Here is a 17487-nt window from a genome sequence, read left to right on the forward strand (position 1 = left end):
ATGGATTTAGAGTAAATTAATTCTTAGCAAAATGTATCACCCAAAGAAAGCCTAATTGGTGGCGAAAAAAAACAAAGATATAGATCAATTCATTGTGATGAGTAGTGATAAAGTTATTGGCAAATTAATGGGAGGTGAAAGTTGCTCAGATGCAAAAAATAAACAACCCTGTTGGCTTAAGTGGTTAAAGGGGCACTATGGCAAAAAAAATTGTAAAATTTAAAATATGTGCAAACATAAATAAATAAGAAGTGCGTTTTTTCCAGAGTAAAATGATCCATAAATTACTTTTCTCCTATGTTGCTGTCACTTACAGTAGGTAGTAGAAATCTGACAGAAGTGACAGGTTTTGGACTAGTCCATCTCTTCATAGGGGATTCTCAGCAAGGCTTTTATTCTTTATAAATATATTGCCTTAAAAGGATTTAAACAATGATGTTGGCCAGCTTTTATGGCAGTTGGACAGAGCAACTGCCATTGATTAAGTGCTTTTGAAAATAAATAAATCGCTGAGAGGAGGATGGGTACATGGTGGTCATGAAGGGATGGACATGCTCAGAAACAATGCTCAGGTAGCCCGTGGCATTTACACAATGCCCAATTGGCACTAAGGGGCCTAAAGTGTGCCAAGAAAACATCCCCCACACCATCACCACCAGCCTGCACAGTGGTAACAAGACATGATGGATTCATGTTCTCATTCTGTTTACACCAAATTCTGACTCTATAGAGACTCATCAGACCAGGAAACATTTTTTCAGTCTTCAACTGTCCAATTTTGGTGAGCTCGTGCAAATTGTAGCCTCTTTTTCCTATTTGTAGTGGAGATGAGTGGTACCCGGTGGGGTCTTCTGCTGTTGTAGCCCATCCGCCTCAAGGTTGTGCGTGTTGCGGCTTCACAAATGCTTTGCTGCATACCTCGGTTGTAACGAGTGGTTATTTTAGTCAACGTTGCTCTTCTATCAGCTTGAATCAGTCAGCCCATTCTCCTCTGACCTCTAGCATCAACAAGGCATTTTCGCCCACAGGACTGCCGCATGTTTTTCCCTTTTCACACCATTCTTTGTAAACCCTAGAAATGATTGTGCGTGAAAATCCCAGTAACTGAGCAGATTGTGATATACTCAGACCGGCCCGTCTGGCACCAACAACCAATCCTCGCTCAAAATTGCTTAAATCGCCTTTCTTTCCCATTCTGACATTCAGTTTGATGGTTAGGCGTTTGTCTTGACCAGGGCCACACCCCTAAATGCATTGAAGCAACTGCCATGTGATTGGTTGATTAGATAATTAATGAGCATTAATGAGAAACTGAACAGGTGTTCCTAATAATCCTTTAGGTGAGTGTAAATCAGTGGACTTGAACATCCAATTCATTTTTCCCTTTGCAGAAAAAAACCCTTGTAGCTGTCAGCATTTTTCAGCATATTCATTCACATTTTGTATTGCATCATGTATTATTTATCAGCTGTGGGGGTGATTACATTACGCATACACTGTGCATTTGTTTGCATTTCAACATGCAACTAAACTTTGGCGAACGCAGATTATTGTGTGTTGCCTGCCTCAAACATAGTGGCGTGAGAAGGTGAAACTTACAGTTTCCAAGCACATGACAAGTTGGCTGTGCATAATGTGTGGGACCTTCAATTAGGGCTACACAATGACTTCATCTGAGCTTCAGGAGAGAAACATGTACAAGCTGCTGCACCAAGTTTCACAGTTTGTATAAAATGTGTATTAGTATTTGCACACAAAAAAACAAAATACAAAACTAGCAGTTCACAGTGAACAGCTACAGCTGACAATATGGATAGCGGAATAGACTAAGATTACAATTGCCTGCCCTTTCGCCATCACATCATGGCCAGCAGCTCTGAATTCAGTTTATACTACTTTATCTTGTTACCAAGTTCCAGCTGGAGAGCCTAGTAACTCCTCCTACCCACTGACTTGTGTGGGAGGAGGATGTAACTACTTTTATTTTTTGGTAAACACGATCTGTATGCACACCTATCAGTTTGCCACCTAGACCAGGAAAACTCCATGTTAAAGGGACACTTAAGTCAAACAAAAAAAAATGAGTTTTACTCACCTGGGGCTTCCAATAGCCCACTGCAGCTGTCCGGTGCCCTCGCCATCTCCTTCTAATCCTCTTGGCCCCACCAGCAGCCACTTCCTGTTTCGGTGACAGGAGCTGACAGGCTGGGGACGCGAGTGATTCTTCGAGTTCCTGGCCACAATAGCGCCATCTATGCTGCTATAGCATATATCATATACCATATAGCAGCATAGAGGGTGCTAACTAAACAGGAAGTGGCTGCTGGCGGGGCCAGGAGGATCAGAGGGAGACGGCGAGGGCATCGGACAGCTGCAGGGGGCTATTGGAAGCCCTAGGTGAGTAAAACTCATTTTTTTTGTTTGACTTAAGTGTCCCTTTAAAGTCCCACTGACGGGAGTCCAGCTGCTTCTTTATACACTTGGCAACTCTGTCCCTCAAATGGAAAAATAAAAACTTGCCACATTGAGTAATAGTTGAGAACTGTCATCAAAAGGTTATTCATATCTGCATCAAACCATAACTTCTCCATCACAAAGACCTAAGAGCACAGCGGGCAGAGTTACATACCTTGATAGAAGACTGATGTGAGGAAGGTGGTCTTTCATGTATTCCTCCAAGATCTGAGCAATCCTGCAGAGTGAACAGGATAGTATTAAAGGGGAACTTCAGCCTAAACAAACATACTGTCATTAAGTTACATTAGTTATGTTAATTAGAATAGATGGGTAATATAATTTTTTACCCACCCTGTTTTAAAAGAACATGCCATGTGATTCATGGGGGCAGCCATCTTTGTCATGGGGGCAGCCATCTTTTTGGTTGAAAGGAGGTGACAAGGAGCAGGAGACACAGTTCCAACTGTCCTGTGTCCTGATCACCCCTCCCAGCTGCACACGCTAGGCTTCAAATGTCAAATTCAAAATGTAAAAAAAAAAAAAATTGCACCAAAACAGCAGAACGACAGCAACAACATCAGAAATCCCATCATGCTTTGCACAGCATCAGGGGAAAAAAGCCTGGGCAGTTTTCTTCTGTGCAGCTAAAAATGAGGCTTGGATATGACAAACAAAGTTCTGATGCTGTGAAACTGTTAAAGAAGCGCCAGGCCTTTTCAGTGCTGCTGAGTCAATTTTTAGTCCGGAGGTTCACTTTAAAGTGGTCTGAAAGTCAGCATTTCTACTTAGCTCTAAAATATTCCTCACAGCTTGAAAGCTACTACCCCAGAAAAAAATTCTACCAGAACATCACTGAAATGGTTACAAAAGGCACTTTGTCTTGCTATTCAGCTTCAAATCCACATCCAAACTGGAGATAACAGTATCTTTTTTACTTGTTAAATGTATCAACACTGGAATGTAAACAAACCACTCTCTGAGAAACTCTCTGCTTCAGGCACACACAGTGTTCAGAATAGCTCATTAGAAGATTTTAATATACAGTATAATAAAAAGCAGTCGTAATAGAAAAAGTATAAAATGCAATGGCAGATTTCAGGGCAAGAAAAACTACACTTTGGAAACTTGTAATTTGTAAACAGACAATATTACATGTGCACAAAAGCAAATATGATAACTGTATGTGTAATAAAAAGTAGGAGAGTTTCAGACCACTTGAAGGTCCCTTTTACACTGGGGCACTTTCTTTGCATTGCATTACCCTGTACGCAGTACACTAACTGTGTCGCATTGCACCAGAAGCTTCCGATTTGCCACCGACCTGTCGCAAAGTCAACAACATATTACTGCGCAACATCCGCAGTGAATAAATGGAAGTCAATGGGCGACACAAAAAAATTAACTTTGTTGGCGGCGGCGAGGAACAACACGAATACGACGGGGAAGCCGGGAATCCCAGTGACATACTTCCTGTCCAGCAGGGAGTACAGCACTTGGCGAGGGGCGGCGCCAGGTGGTGAAGGGCGTGTAAGTGCCATGTGTGGGGCGGTACTATGCAAATGACTCTGTTGGCAAACTCTGCTGCAGAGTCCTATGAATCTAATTTTTGGCACAGGCAGATGCAGGGGCAGATATGCAGGAAGACACAGGGGCAGATATGCAGGAAGACACAGGGGTAAACATGCAGGAAGACACAGGGGCAGATATGCAGGAAGACACAGGGGCAAACATGCAGGAAGACACAGGGGCAGACATGCAGGAAGACACAGGGGCAAATATGCAGGAAGACACAGGGGCAGACATGCAGGAAGACACAGGGGCAGACATGCAGGAAGACACAGGGGCAGACATGCAGGAAGACACAGGGGCAGACATGCAGGAAGACACAGGGGCAGACATGCAGGAAGACACAGGGGCAAATATGCAGGAAGACACAGGGGCAGACATGCAGGAAGACACAGGGGCAAATATGCAGGAAGACACAGGGGCAGACATGCAGGAAGACACAGGGGCAGACATGCAGGAAGACACAGGGGCAGATATTCAGGGGCGTAGCAATAGGGGGTGCAAAGGTTGCGACCACATTGGGGCCCTTGAGCCGGAGGGGCCACGAAGGGCCCCCCTCAACTGCAGTATTAGCTCTCTACTGGTCCTGTGCTGGTAATAATCACTTGTATAGATACTTTAAATAGTAGTAAACATTAACAAGCTGTTCCACATCCCCTTCTTGCACCTCTGACACTGTAGTTGCCATTTGCAGGTTTTGGTGCGCCGTATCAATTGTTATGTATAAAGTGCTTGGGGGGCCCCATTGTAAAACTTGCATCGGAGCCCACAGCTCCTTAGCTACGCCACTGCAGATATGCAAGGTGGAGATGGGCACTCATACTGTGGGAAATCTGGCCACACACTGGCTGTAATTGGGATTCAACTTATACTTAAAGTGGATTTCCATAGTAGAAAGCAAAATCCTGCAGCATCCCAATAAAAAAAGTTATATTAACCTGAGCAGCCTTGTCCTGCAAAGCCGTCCCGAAGACCACGCTCACTCCACTTGCAGCACCTGGCCCCGCCTCCCCTCTTCTCCTTTGGCTTGGCGTTCTTCTCAGAGGAGAGAGGGGAGGCGGGTCCAGGCGCCAGAGGTCAAGTGATGTGGGGTCTTCAGGACGGCAGGACAAGGCTGCTCAGGTAAATAGAACTTTCTTTTTACAGGGATGCTGCAGGATTCTGCTTTTTACTATGGAGGTCCACTTTAAGTTTAAAAAAAAAATCTTATTGAAAAGGGTCAAATATTAGGGTTGAATTATACATGAGGTTCAATGACATACGGTAGGGCCTGTGTTGTCACTGTGATGTCTTTTTCACAAGTGATTTCTGCTGCCTGTATTTGTCCTGCACGGAAGCTGCATTGTTGTATGTTATGTCAGCACTATGCACAGCAGCTTGGAAAGATCCTGACCATTGTTTTTTCTTTTTGCACAGTAATCACATACAGAGCCAGGCTGAGGCAGAGGTTAGAGAGGCTCCAGCCTCAGGGCGCAGTGTAGGAAGGGGCGCAGGGTGGGGCAGAGGCGAGAGAGGCTCCAGCCTCAGGGCGCAGTGTAGGAGGGGCCCAGGGTGGGGCAGAGGCGAGAGAGGCTCCAGCCTCAGTGGGCAGTGTAGGAGGGGGCGCAGGGTGGGGCAGAGGCGAGAGAGGCTCCAGCCCCAGGGCGCAGTGTAGGAGGGCGCGCAGGGCGGAGGCAGAGGCGAGAGAGGCTCCAGCCACAGGGCGCAGTGTAGGAGGGGGCGCAGGGCCGAGACAGAGGCGAGAGAGGCTCCAGCCTCAGGGCGCAGTGTAGGAGGGGGCACAGGGCCAGGCCGAGGCAGTGGCAAGAGAGGCTCCAGCCTCGGGGCGCAGTGTAGGAGGGGGTGCACAACTCACTCAGCTATCATTCCCCTATTGTGTTTAAAGCAGGGAGAAATAAGGAAAGGGGATACATGGCAGTGACTGCAAGCCAGATAACTAGAGATTAAGGTGTTGGGGGCCCTGGAGCACCTCTTAGTGTAATAGCAATCAGCGTGTGATGGCTGGGGTGGGAGGGATGGAGGAGGGGCCTCTTAGTGTAATAGCAATCAGTGTGTGCCGGCTGGGGTGGGAGGGATGGAGGAGGGGCCTCTTAGTGTAATAGCAATCAGTGTGTGACGGCTGGGGTGGGAGGGATGGAGGAGGGGCCTCTTAGTGTAATAGCAATCAGTGGGTGATGGCTGGGTGGGAGGGATGGAGGGGCCTGTTAGTGTAATAGTAATCAGTGTGTGACGGCTGGGGTGGGAGGGATGGAGGGGCCTCTTAGTGTAATAGCAATCAGTGTGTGACGGCTGGGGTGGGAGGGATGGAGGAGGGGCCTCTTAGTCTAATAGCAATCAGTGTGTGACGGCTGGGGTGGGAGGGATGGAGGGGCCTCTTAGTGTAATAGCAATCAGTGTGTGACGGCTGGGGTGGGAAGAATGGAGGGGCCTCTTAGTGTAATAGCAATCAGCGTGTGATGGCTGGCGTGGGAGGGATGGAGGGGCCTCTTAGTGTAATAGCAATCAGCGTGTGATGGCTGGCGTGGGAAGGATGGAGGGGCGCAGTTTGGTGTCTCAGCCTTGGCTGCTGGAGGACCTTGTCTCGGCTCTGATCACAGATTGTTATTTAATGATGGCACAGGGATAGAGATGTCGCGAACCTCCGATTTTCGGTTCGCGAACCGGGTTCGCGAACTTCCACAGAAGGTTCGGTTCGCGGAAAAATTCGCGAACCGCAATAGACTTCAATGGGGAGGCGAACTTTGAAAAATAGAAAAAATTATGCTGGCCACAAAAGTGATGGAAAAGATGTTTCAAGGGGTCTAACACCTGGAGGGGGGCATGGCGGAGTGGGATACATGACAAAAGTCCCGGTGAAAAATCTGGATGTGACGCAAAGCAGCGTTTTAAGGGCAGAAATCACAATGAATGCTAAATTGGAGGCATAAAGTGCTTTACAACATCTTGCATGTGTATACATCAAACAGGGAGTGTAATTAGAGTACTGCTTCACACTGACACACCAAACTCACTGTGTAACGCACCGCAAACAGCTGTTTGTGTAGTGACGGCCATGCTGGACTACTGCGCAACATGGCGTGATTGCTCTTCCTCACTCAGTGATGTCAGGTAATGTGTGACTTCCATCTCAACTTTCCATGGCATTGTTAAAAAGCTTACGTTTTGTTTTTAATTTACATTTTCTACTTGCTGTGTACTTGTTCAGTACCGCTACAATGAGAATCCTGTGGAGGCGGGCAAGTCTGCCATTGTGACCCCGGGTAATGGCCGGGGAATGAGAGGTTTGAATCCGGTGTGGAGCCTGAGCAACGGCTACCACTACACATCCAAGGAGGGCAGCGGGCAGGCATGCACGCCCGCCCGCCCCGAGGTAGTGACCCAAAATAACAATACAGGAGGAGGACTTTCGAGGCCCTGCTGTGTATTTGAAATGAATGTACTTTAAATCCTTTAACGAGAACCAGTTATGGCGGGCAAAGATGACACCACATTCCTTTCACGAGAATCATATGGAGGCGGGCAAGTCTGTCATTTGTGACCCCGGGTAATGGCCGGGGAATGAGGGATGGAATCCGGTGTGGAGCCTGAGAAACGGCTACCACCACACATCCAAGGAGGGCAGCAGGTAGGCATGCACGCCCGCCCCGAGGTAGTGACCAAAAATAACAATACAGGAGGCGGACTTTCGAGGCCCTGCTGTGTATTTGAAATGAATGTACTTTAAATCCTTTAACGAGAACCAGTTATGGCGGGCAAAGATGACACCACATTCCTTTCACGAGAATCATATGGAGGCGGGCAAGTCTGTCATTTGTGACCCCGGGTAATGGCCGGGGAATGAGAGATGGAATCCGGTGTGGATCCTGAGAAACGGCTACCACTACACATCCAAGGAGGGCAGCAGGTAGGCATGCACGCCCGCCCCGAGGTAGTGATCAAAAATAACAATACAGGAGGCGGACTTTCGAGGCCCTGCTGTGTATTTGAAATGAATTAACTTTTAATCCTTTAACGGGAATCCGTTATGGAGGGCAAGTCTGCCATTGTCACCGCGGGGAATGAAGGTTGGATTGCGGCCCGAAGTGGGAGCCTGCTGAGACCCATGCTGTAGCTGCCCTGACCGTGCTTTGCAGACCAGGCATCTGTGGTCAGATGGACCCTTGAGCCAGCGGAAGACAAACCAAGTCGAAAGCATTTGCCAAGAATGTTTTACGGAGGGCAAGTTTTTTTGCCCTTTTTTTAAATTGTTTGAAAATGATAGATGGTTGTATTTTTAAATTGTTTGAAAGTTTAGATGGTTGTATTTTTAAATTGTTTGAAAGTTTAGATGGTTGTATTTTTAAATTGTTTGAAAGTTTAGATGGTTGTATTTTTAAATTGTTTAAAAGTGTATCCATTCTTCCTCCCCCCAGCCACGAACAATACCATGGGAACGTGGAGCAGCAGAAGCCCCCTGTGACGGCTGCCACGGTTGTTCTCCGCTGCTTGTCTTTTGAGGGGTGCTTCTTTTCCTCAGGTGTTCTTGCCATAGCTGTTTGTGCCTTCTCTCCAGGTGCCTTCGTAAAGCACTTGTCCCTACGTGACAGTTGGCCTTTCCACGGCTCAATTTTTGCTGGCAGAGACAACAGATGGCTTTGCTCCGATCTGAGACACACACGTGAAAAAATTTCCAAACCGCTGAGGCCCCCTGGGGTGATGGCGCTACGGTGGCATCAGCAGCAGCTGACGTTGAAGGGCATGTGTGCTCCCTGGCCATAGCTGGCGATACATGGCACCGGACACTGCCCCCAGCTGTTTCTGAGGACGAGCTCCCTCTGCTTCTATCATGGAGTCGTCTCCTCCTACTCCTCTCTGACTCCTCCTCTGAACTGTCCCCCTGGTCATCTCCTCTACCGGGAACATATGTGCTATCCGTATAATCGTCATCATAATCCTCCTGGCCAGCTGCGCTTTCCTCAGACACCTCCTCAAGTGCACCAACTTCAGGTGGTCCACCATCATCCCCATCCACACACGTTACGTCCATACTATCGCCACCTAACTCAGACGTATGAGGTGGTGTACCTGCGCCTTCTTGTTGTTGTTGCAGTAGTGGCTGGGAATCAGTGATTTCACCACCACCACCAAATAACTCCTGCGAAGTGTCAAATGCAGCGGATGTGGTGCTTGTTGTAGCGCTGGTGGCTGCGGGAGATGAAGTGTTCTGTGTTAAATACTCAATCACCTCCTCACGATTTTGGGAAGTGATGGCACGTGCCTTCTTCTGAGCACTGTATTTTGGGGCAGGTCCGCATGAAATCACAGCAACACCACCTCGCACAGCCACAGACCTGCCGGTGCCTGGTGGCCTTCCTCTGGGTCTGCCTCTACCTCTTTCTCTACCTGGTTTGTCCATTTTGTCCATCTCGGGGGTATGCTAGCTATATGCAGTGAGGTGGGTTCTCACTCAACACAACAGGTAGTTAGATGCAGTGAGCTGGGTTCACTCAACAGTAAAGGTACTTAAGATGCAGTGAGGTGGGTTCTCACTCAACACAACAGGTAGTTAGATGCAGTGAGGTGGCCAGGTGGGTTCACACTCAACACAACAGGTAGTTAGATGCAGTGAGCTGGGTTCACTCAACAGTAAAGGTACTTAAGATGCAGTGAGGTGGGTTCTCACTCAACACAACAGGTAGTTAGATGCAGTGAGGTGGCCAGGTGGGTTCACACTCAACACAACAGGTAATTAGATGCAGTGAGCTGGGTTCACTCAACACAAGGCTAGGTATATGCAGTGATGAGGTGGGTTAAGTAAACACAACAGGTACTGGGTAGTTAGATGCAGTGAGCTGGGTTCACTCAACAGTAAAGGTACTTAAGATGCAGTGAGGTGGGTTCTCACTCAACACAACAGGTAGTTAGATGCAGTGAGGTGGCCAGGTGGGTTCTCACTCAACACAACAGGTAGTTAGATGCAGTGAGCTGGGTTCACTCAACAGTAAAGGTACTTAAGATGCAGTGAGGTGGGTTCTCACTCAACACAACAGGTAGTTAGATGCAGTGAGGTGGCCAGGTGGGTTCACACTCAACACAACAGGTAATTAGATGCAGTGAGCTGGGTTCACTCAACACAAGGCTAGGTATATGCAGTGATGAGGTGGGTTAAGTAAACACAACAGGTACTGGGTAGTTAGATGCAGTGAGCTGGGTTCACTCAACAGTAAAGGTACTTAAGATGCAGTGAGGTGGGTTCTCACTCAACACAACAGGTAGTTAGATGCAGTGAGGTGGCCAGGTGGGTTCACACTCAACACAACAGGTAGTTAGATGCAGTGAGCTGGGTTCACTCAACAGTAAAGGTACTTAAGATGCAGTGAGGTGGGTTCTCACTCAACACAACAGGTAGTTAGATGCAGTGAGGTGGCCAGGTGGGTTCACACTCAACACAACAGGTAGTTAGATGCAGTGAGCTGGGTTCACTCAACACCACGCTAGGTATATGCAGTGATGATGTGGGTTAAGTAAACACAACAGGTACTGGGTAGTTAGATGCAGTGAGCTGGGTTCACTGAACAGTATACAGTAAAGGTACTTAAGATGCAGTGAGGTGGGTTCTCACTCAACACAACAGGTAGTTAGACTTAGATGCAGTGAGCTGGGTTCACTCAACACAACGCTAGGTATATGCAGTGATGAGGTGGGTTAAGTAAACACAACAGGTACTGGGTAGTTAGATGCAGTGAGCTGGGTTCACTCAACAGTAAAGGTACTTAAGATGCAGTGAGGTGGGTTCACTCAACACAAGGCTAGGTATATGCAGTGATGAGGTGGGTTAAGTAAACACAACAGGTACTGGGTAGTTAGATGCAGTGAGCTGGGTTCACTCAACAGTAAAGGTACTTAAAATGCAGTGAGGTGGGTTCTCACTCAACACAACAGGTAGTTAGATGCAGTGAGGTGGCCAGGTGGGTTCACACTCAACACAACAGGTAGTTAGATGCAGTGAGCTGGGTTCACTCAACAGTAAAGGTACTTAAGATGCAGTGAGGTGGGTTCTCACTCAACACAACAGGTAGTTAGATGCAGTGAGGTGGCCAGGTGGGTTCACACTCAACACAACAGGTAGTTAGATGCAGTGAGCTGGGTTCACTCAACACCACGCTAGGTATATGCAGTGATGATGTGGGTTAAGTAAACACAACAGGTACTGGGTAGTTAGATGCAGTGAGCTGGGTTCACTGAACAGTATACAGTAAAGGTACTTAAGATGCAGTGAGGTGGGTTCTCACTCAACACAACAGGTAGTTAGACTTAGATGCAGTGAGCTGGGTTCACTCAACACAACGCTAGGTATATGCAGTGATGAGGTGGGTTAAGTAAACACAACAGGTACTGGGTAGTTAGATGCAGTGAGCTGGGTTCACTCAACAGTAAAGGTACTTAAGATGCAGTGAGGTGGGTTCACTCAACACAAGGCTAGGTATATGCAGTGATGAGGTGGGTTAAGTAAACACAACAGGTACTGGGTAGTTAGATGCAGTGAGCTGGGTTCACTCAACAGTAAAGGTACTTAAAATGCAGTGAGGTGGGTTCTCACTCAACACAACAGGTAGTTAGATGCAGTGAGGTGGCCAGGTGGGTTCACACTCAACACAACAGGTAGTTAGATGCAGTGAGCTGGGTTCACTCAACAGTAAAGGTACTTAAGATGCAGTGAGGTGGGTTCTCACTCAACACAACAGGTAGTTAGATGCAGTGAGGTGGCCAGGTGGGTTCACACTCAACACAACAGGTAGTTAGATGCAGTGAGCTGGGTTCACTCAACAGTAAAGGTACTTAAGATGCAGTGAGGTGGGTTCTCACTCAACACAACAGGTAGTTAGATGCAGTGAGGTGGCCAGGTGGGTTCACACTCAACACAACAGGTAGTTAGATGCAGTGAGCTGGGTTCACTCAACACCACGCTAGGTATATGCAGTGATGATGTGGGTTAAGTAAACACAACAGGTACTGGGTAGTTAGATGCAGTGAGCTGGGTTCACTGAACAGTATACAGTAAAGGTACTTAAGATGCAGTGAGGTGGGTTCTCACTCAACACAACAGGTAGTTAGACTTAGATGCAGTGAGCTGGGTTCACTCAACACAACGCTAGGTATATGCAGTGATGAGGTGGGTTAAGTAAACACAACAGGTACTGGGTAGTTAGATGCAGTGAGCTGGGTTCACTCAACAGTAAAGGTACTTAAGATGCAGTGAGGTGGGTTCACTCAACACAAGGCTAGGTATATGCAGTGATGAGGTGGGTTAAGTAAACACAACAGGTACTGGGTAGTTAGATGCAGTGAGCTGGGTTCACTCAACAGTAAAGGTACTTAAAATGCAGTGAGGTGGGTTCTCACTCAACACAACAGGTAGTTAGATGCAGTGAGGTGGCCAGGTGGGTTCACACTCAACACAACAGGTAGTTAGATGCAGTGAGCTGGGTTCACTCAACAGTAAAGGTACTTAAGATGCAGTGAGGTGGGTTCTCACTCAACACAACAGGTAGTTAGATGCAGTGAGGTGGCCAGGTGGGTTCACACTCAACACAACAGGTAGTTAGATGCAGTGAGCTGGGTTCACTCAACACCACGCTAGGTATATGCAGTGATGATGTGGGTTAAGTAAACACAACAGGTACTGGGTAGTTAGATGCAGTGAGCTGGGTTCACTGAACAGTATACAGTAAAGGTACTTAAGATGCAGTGAGGTGGGTTCTCACTCAACACAACAGGTAGTTAGACTTAGATGCAGTGAGCTGGGTTCACTCAACACAACGCTAGGTATATGCAGTGATGAGGTGGGTTAAGTAAACACAACAGGTGCTGGGTAGTTAGATGCAGTGAGCTGGGTTCACTCAACACAAAGCTAGGTATATGCAGTGATGAGGTGGGTTAAGTAAACACAACAGGTACTGGGGTATATGCAGTACTGGGTAGTACAATGTGCAGCTCCCTGTCACACACACAGGCAGTCAGTCACTGAATGTGCTGGGCTGCTGGCAGTGGCACACACACTATCAATTAGCAAGGCTGTGCATGCAACAAAAGTGTCAGAAAAAAAAATGTACAGGTTGAGCTCTGAAAAGAGCTGTTGCTGGGTGCTTTAAAAGCAATATTAATCAGTCAGGAACAAGCAAAGCAGCCTAGAACCTAACTAATCTGTCCCTAAGAGAAAAAGTCTGCAGCAGCTGTCCCTTTCCTCTCTCTAGCAGGCACACGAGTGACTGTAATGGCCGCCGGAGGCTGCCTTATATAAGGGGGGGTGGGGCTCCAGGGCTTACTGTAGCCTGAATGGCTACAATGTGCCTGCTGACTGTGATGCAGAGGGTCAAAGTTGACCCTCATAGTGCATTATGGGGTGAATCGAACTTCCGGAAAAGTTCGCCTGGCGCAGGCGAACGCGAACCCCCAATGTTCGCCTGGAACCGTTCGCCGGCGAACCGTTCGGTACACCTCTACACAGGGACATTTTGCCTGGAGTTCTCCTTAAATGTTAACGCTCATACATAAAGCTCAAATGACATTTGAACAGACGATTTCTAACTTGGCCAGAAGATGGCATATTCTAGACCGGTATTGCAAGACTAAAAAAGATCTGAATTACCACAAAGCATAGAATTACCGCTAAATATATCCAACTCAGATCACTTATATAGAGTTCTAGCTGTTCTTTTTCTGACGAAAGTTATAAATCTGACAGACACAACTATTAGTGCCTAAAATCCACTTTTCATCTCAGTAGTATTTTTTACAAGGGGTCACCTGTATGAGAGGACTCCAGCCTTACCTTTTTGAGGTTGACTTTTAGGTCTTGCACATCTTGATGAAGAGAGCTGAGCTTCTGCAGATCAGGCATGATGCCAACAAGGTCATCTGAAAAGATAATCATGATATAATAAGGCCAGCATGTAGGACATTTTATAGCCGTGGGCAAGAACTTCTGTGCCCCCCCCCCCCCCCCCAAAAAAAATATATATATATAAATTCACCTAAAATGTTGTATTTTTTGGATCATACGACATACTTTTTGTCCTCCAAAATTGGGGGGAAAAACTCAGTGCGCCTTACGGTCCAAATATGCAGAGACCCCCCCCCCACAAGCCCTGCGGTAAAGTCCCCAAGTTGCAGTGAAAGCCCTTTTTACCTACCAATCCGGCGCCTTTATCTCCTCCTCTGTCGCCGTCTTGTGTTCTGTCTGGGTACTGCATACTTCCTGATACTACGTGACCGCAGGCTGGTCAGAGAGTGCAGGCAACTGAACTCTGCATGCCTGCACGCCCTACACGGCTAACCAAGGCTCAGAAGGCAGACTATGTGATGGGTGGAACAGCGTTTGAGCCAAAGAAGACCTGCAGGGCACTGCAAAAAATGGATGGGAGGTATTGTGATTTTGTAACACTGGCCAGCCGGTGAGTAGGCGGCACCAACAGAACCGCATTTGAGCTAGAGAAGTCCTGCAGTGTACTGGCCAACGGCCGAGTGACTACCTATTCATCTGGTTCAAGATTGTTTGAAGTGCGGCATGACAAGGTAAACTTAAAGAGAAACTCCGACCAAGAATTGAACTTTATCCCAATCAGTAGCTGATACCCCATTTTACATGAGAAATCTATTCCTTTTCACAAACAGACCATGAGGGGGCGCTGTATGGCTGATATTATGGCGAAACCCCTCCCACAAGAAACTCTGAGTACCGCGGTACTCCTGGCAGTTTCCTGTCTGTGAGCCTTGCTGCATTGTGGGAAATAGCTGTTTACTGCTGTTTCCAACTGCTAAAAAAGCATGCAGCAGCTACATCACCTGCCAGCAGTAAAAATGTCACCATGTAATGTCAAAATGTAAATCAGGGATTTAAAAGATTTTACAATGGACAAACACTGACTAATTCATTTATACATAATTATTGTAAAAATGAAGCTCTTTTTTATTACATTATTTTCACTGGAGTTCCTCTTTAAATTTTACAATTTTTCCCCATAGTGCCCCTTTAACTCTTCTTGTACTGGAAAACAATACACATGCACATTTGGGTATTATTAACAAATCATTTGGATAACTAGATGTTATAGCTTGTGCTGTGAACATGTATCATTGCACTTGTGCCACATTTCAGTCTAATCTGCATAGGATAATGGCTTGTATTCTACAAAAAAATACTGGCAGTTTAAAGGTACAAGAGTACTTGTAATAGTCTTTGACTTTAGTAGAAACATTACTTTGTATGCTCCTTTTAGAGAAAGGTGGGGGGGGGGGGGGGGGAAGGCTGCGCATCCCTAAACACATGTTGCAATTGAATGGTTAATCGCACAGGCATACACCGCCTCTGCCAGACTGAAAAATGCATGCCCTGCATCCAAGACAAGTGCTAACATTTATTAAACTAGGAGGTACTTTAGCTTCCAATATGGTTTGCATGCAAAGTATATTATACTAGACACTTGCGCCACGGTGAGGCAGACCTCCGGGCAAGTGACCTAACCTAAATTTAAAACCTTGGGAGCAGCTAAGCAGAAAAAAATGTGTAACTTACATTTGGTAGAACAGCGAGGAGAACGCCAGCGCATACCACTAAGGCTGCATCTGAAATGACCATCAGCTCAGTGTGTAGCACCTATATAGACTTTCTGCACACTTCGCATTCAATTCAGATGCAAATCATATGCAAATCTGCTACTACTTATCATGCCTCACCGTGGCGCAAGTGTCTAGTATAATATACTTTGCATGCAAACCATATTGGAAGCTAATGTACCTCCTAGTTTAACCACTTTACCCCCGCGCGTACGTATTTCTCCGCCCCTTTTTCCATCCTTTAACAACCAGGGACGGAGAAACACGTACTTTCCGCGTTCCCGACGCTGCCCGCGCTCCCGCTCGTAAACACGCCGCCCGCCGCTAGTAAACACGCCGCCGCCCGCTCGCCCAGAGATCAATGAACGGGAAAATCCATTCCCGTTCGTTGATCTAAGCCCCGCAATGATCAGCTGCTCTCCTATGGGCAGCGCGATCATTGTGAGAAAAAACTCACGTGTCCAGCCTCCTTATACTTCCTCCAGGCTTCCGGAAGGAAGCTTGGAGGTCGCATTAAAACAAAAAGTTACTGTGGCCATCTTGTGGCCAAATAGTAAACTACACCCTACACATTTTTCACATACAAATATATGACTTTTACACATAAAATTAACTCATTACCTCCCACACTCCCCATTTTTTTTTTTTTTTTTGTAATTAAAATTTTTTTTAAAAATTTACAATTAAAAAAAATACATAAATAGTTACCTTAGGGACTGAACTTTTTAAATATTTATGTCAAGAGGGTATAACACTGTTACTTTATAAACTATGGGCTTGTAATTAGGGATGGACGCAAAAATGAAAAAAATGCACCTTTATTTCCAAATAAAATATTGGCGCCAAACATTGTGATAGGGACATAATTTAAATGGTTTTATAACCGGGACAAAAGGGCAAATACGTTTCATGGGTTTTAATTACAGTAGCATGCATTATTTAAAAACTATAATGGCCGAAAACTGAAAAATAATTATTTTTTTCCCCACATTTTTCCTATTTTCCCATTAAAACACATTTAGAAAAAAATAATTCTTGGCATAATGTCCCACCTAAAGAAAGCCTAATTGGTGGCGGAAAAAACAAGATATAGTTCATTTCATTGCGATAAGTAATGATAAAGTTAGACGAATGAATGGAAGGAGCGCTGAAAGGTGAAAATTGCTCTGGTGCTCAGGGGGTAAAACCCCTCAGTGGTGAAGTGGTTAATAAATGTTAGCACTTGTCTTGGATGCAGGGCATGCATTTTTCAGTCTGGCAGAGGCGGTGTATGCCTGTGCGATCAACCATTCAATTGCAACATGTGTTTAGGGATGCGCAGCCTTTCCCCCCCCCCCCCCCACCTTTCCTTAACTTTGTAACTATGTAACTGTCAGGTTAGCTGCTCCCAGCCCCTCCTCCTGAGTTTCCTGTTTGCATGATAAGTAGTAGCAGATTTGCATATGATTTGCATCTGAATTGAATGCGAAGTGTGCAGAAAGTCTCTATATAGGTGCTGCACACTGAGCTGGTGGTCATTTCAGATGCAGCCTTAGTGGTATGCGCTGGCGTTCTCCTTGCTGTCCTTTTAGAGAGAGCTCATCATTTTTCATTGTCTTCTGTAAAGTGATAGGGAATATGCTATCTAGATGCATAACATGTAACAATTTGAGAGCAGGTATCAGTATTTTTATTAATTTACAGGTACAGTATTTGTGTATTTATTTTGCCAACTAGCGACCTTAGCCCTTTTAAAGAGGGGCTCTAGGTCTGTTTCTTAACGCCGCCACCGCCACATGTCAGTGCGCACCAACCACACGCGCGTACGCACCTGCCCCACACGCGCGCACACTCGCCATGCACCTGCCATTCTGATGGGTAAACTGTCAA

At 46.4% G+C, this 17487-nt stretch overlaps 1 protein-coding gene across 2 annotated transcripts in view; it reads right to left on the bottom strand.

Annotated features, from left to right (window-relative positions):
• LOC137541144 (uncharacterized protein C16orf96 homolog) overlaps positions 1 to 17487 on the bottom strand; it is a 134084-nt gene that overhangs the window by 43788 nt on the left and 72809 nt on the right. For both annotated transcript variants that reach the window (XM_068262298.1, XM_068262299.1), the window contains exons 6-7: positions 13835 to 13920; positions 2630 to 2692 (exon numbers count right to left, since the gene is read on the bottom strand). In XM_068262298.1, the coding sequence (XP_068118399.1) occupies positions 2630 to 2692; positions 13835 to 13920 (149 nt within the window). The remainder of the gene's footprint in view (positions 1 to 2629; positions 2693 to 13834; positions 13921 to 17487) is intronic.

This window comes from Hyperolius riggenbachi, chromosome 12 (assembly GCF_040937935.1).
Source record: "Hyperolius riggenbachi isolate aHypRig1 chromosome 12, aHypRig1.pri, whole genome shotgun sequence".
NCBI classification, from domain to species: Eukaryota; Metazoa; Chordata; class Amphibia; order Anura; family Hyperoliidae; genus Hyperolius; species Hyperolius riggenbachi.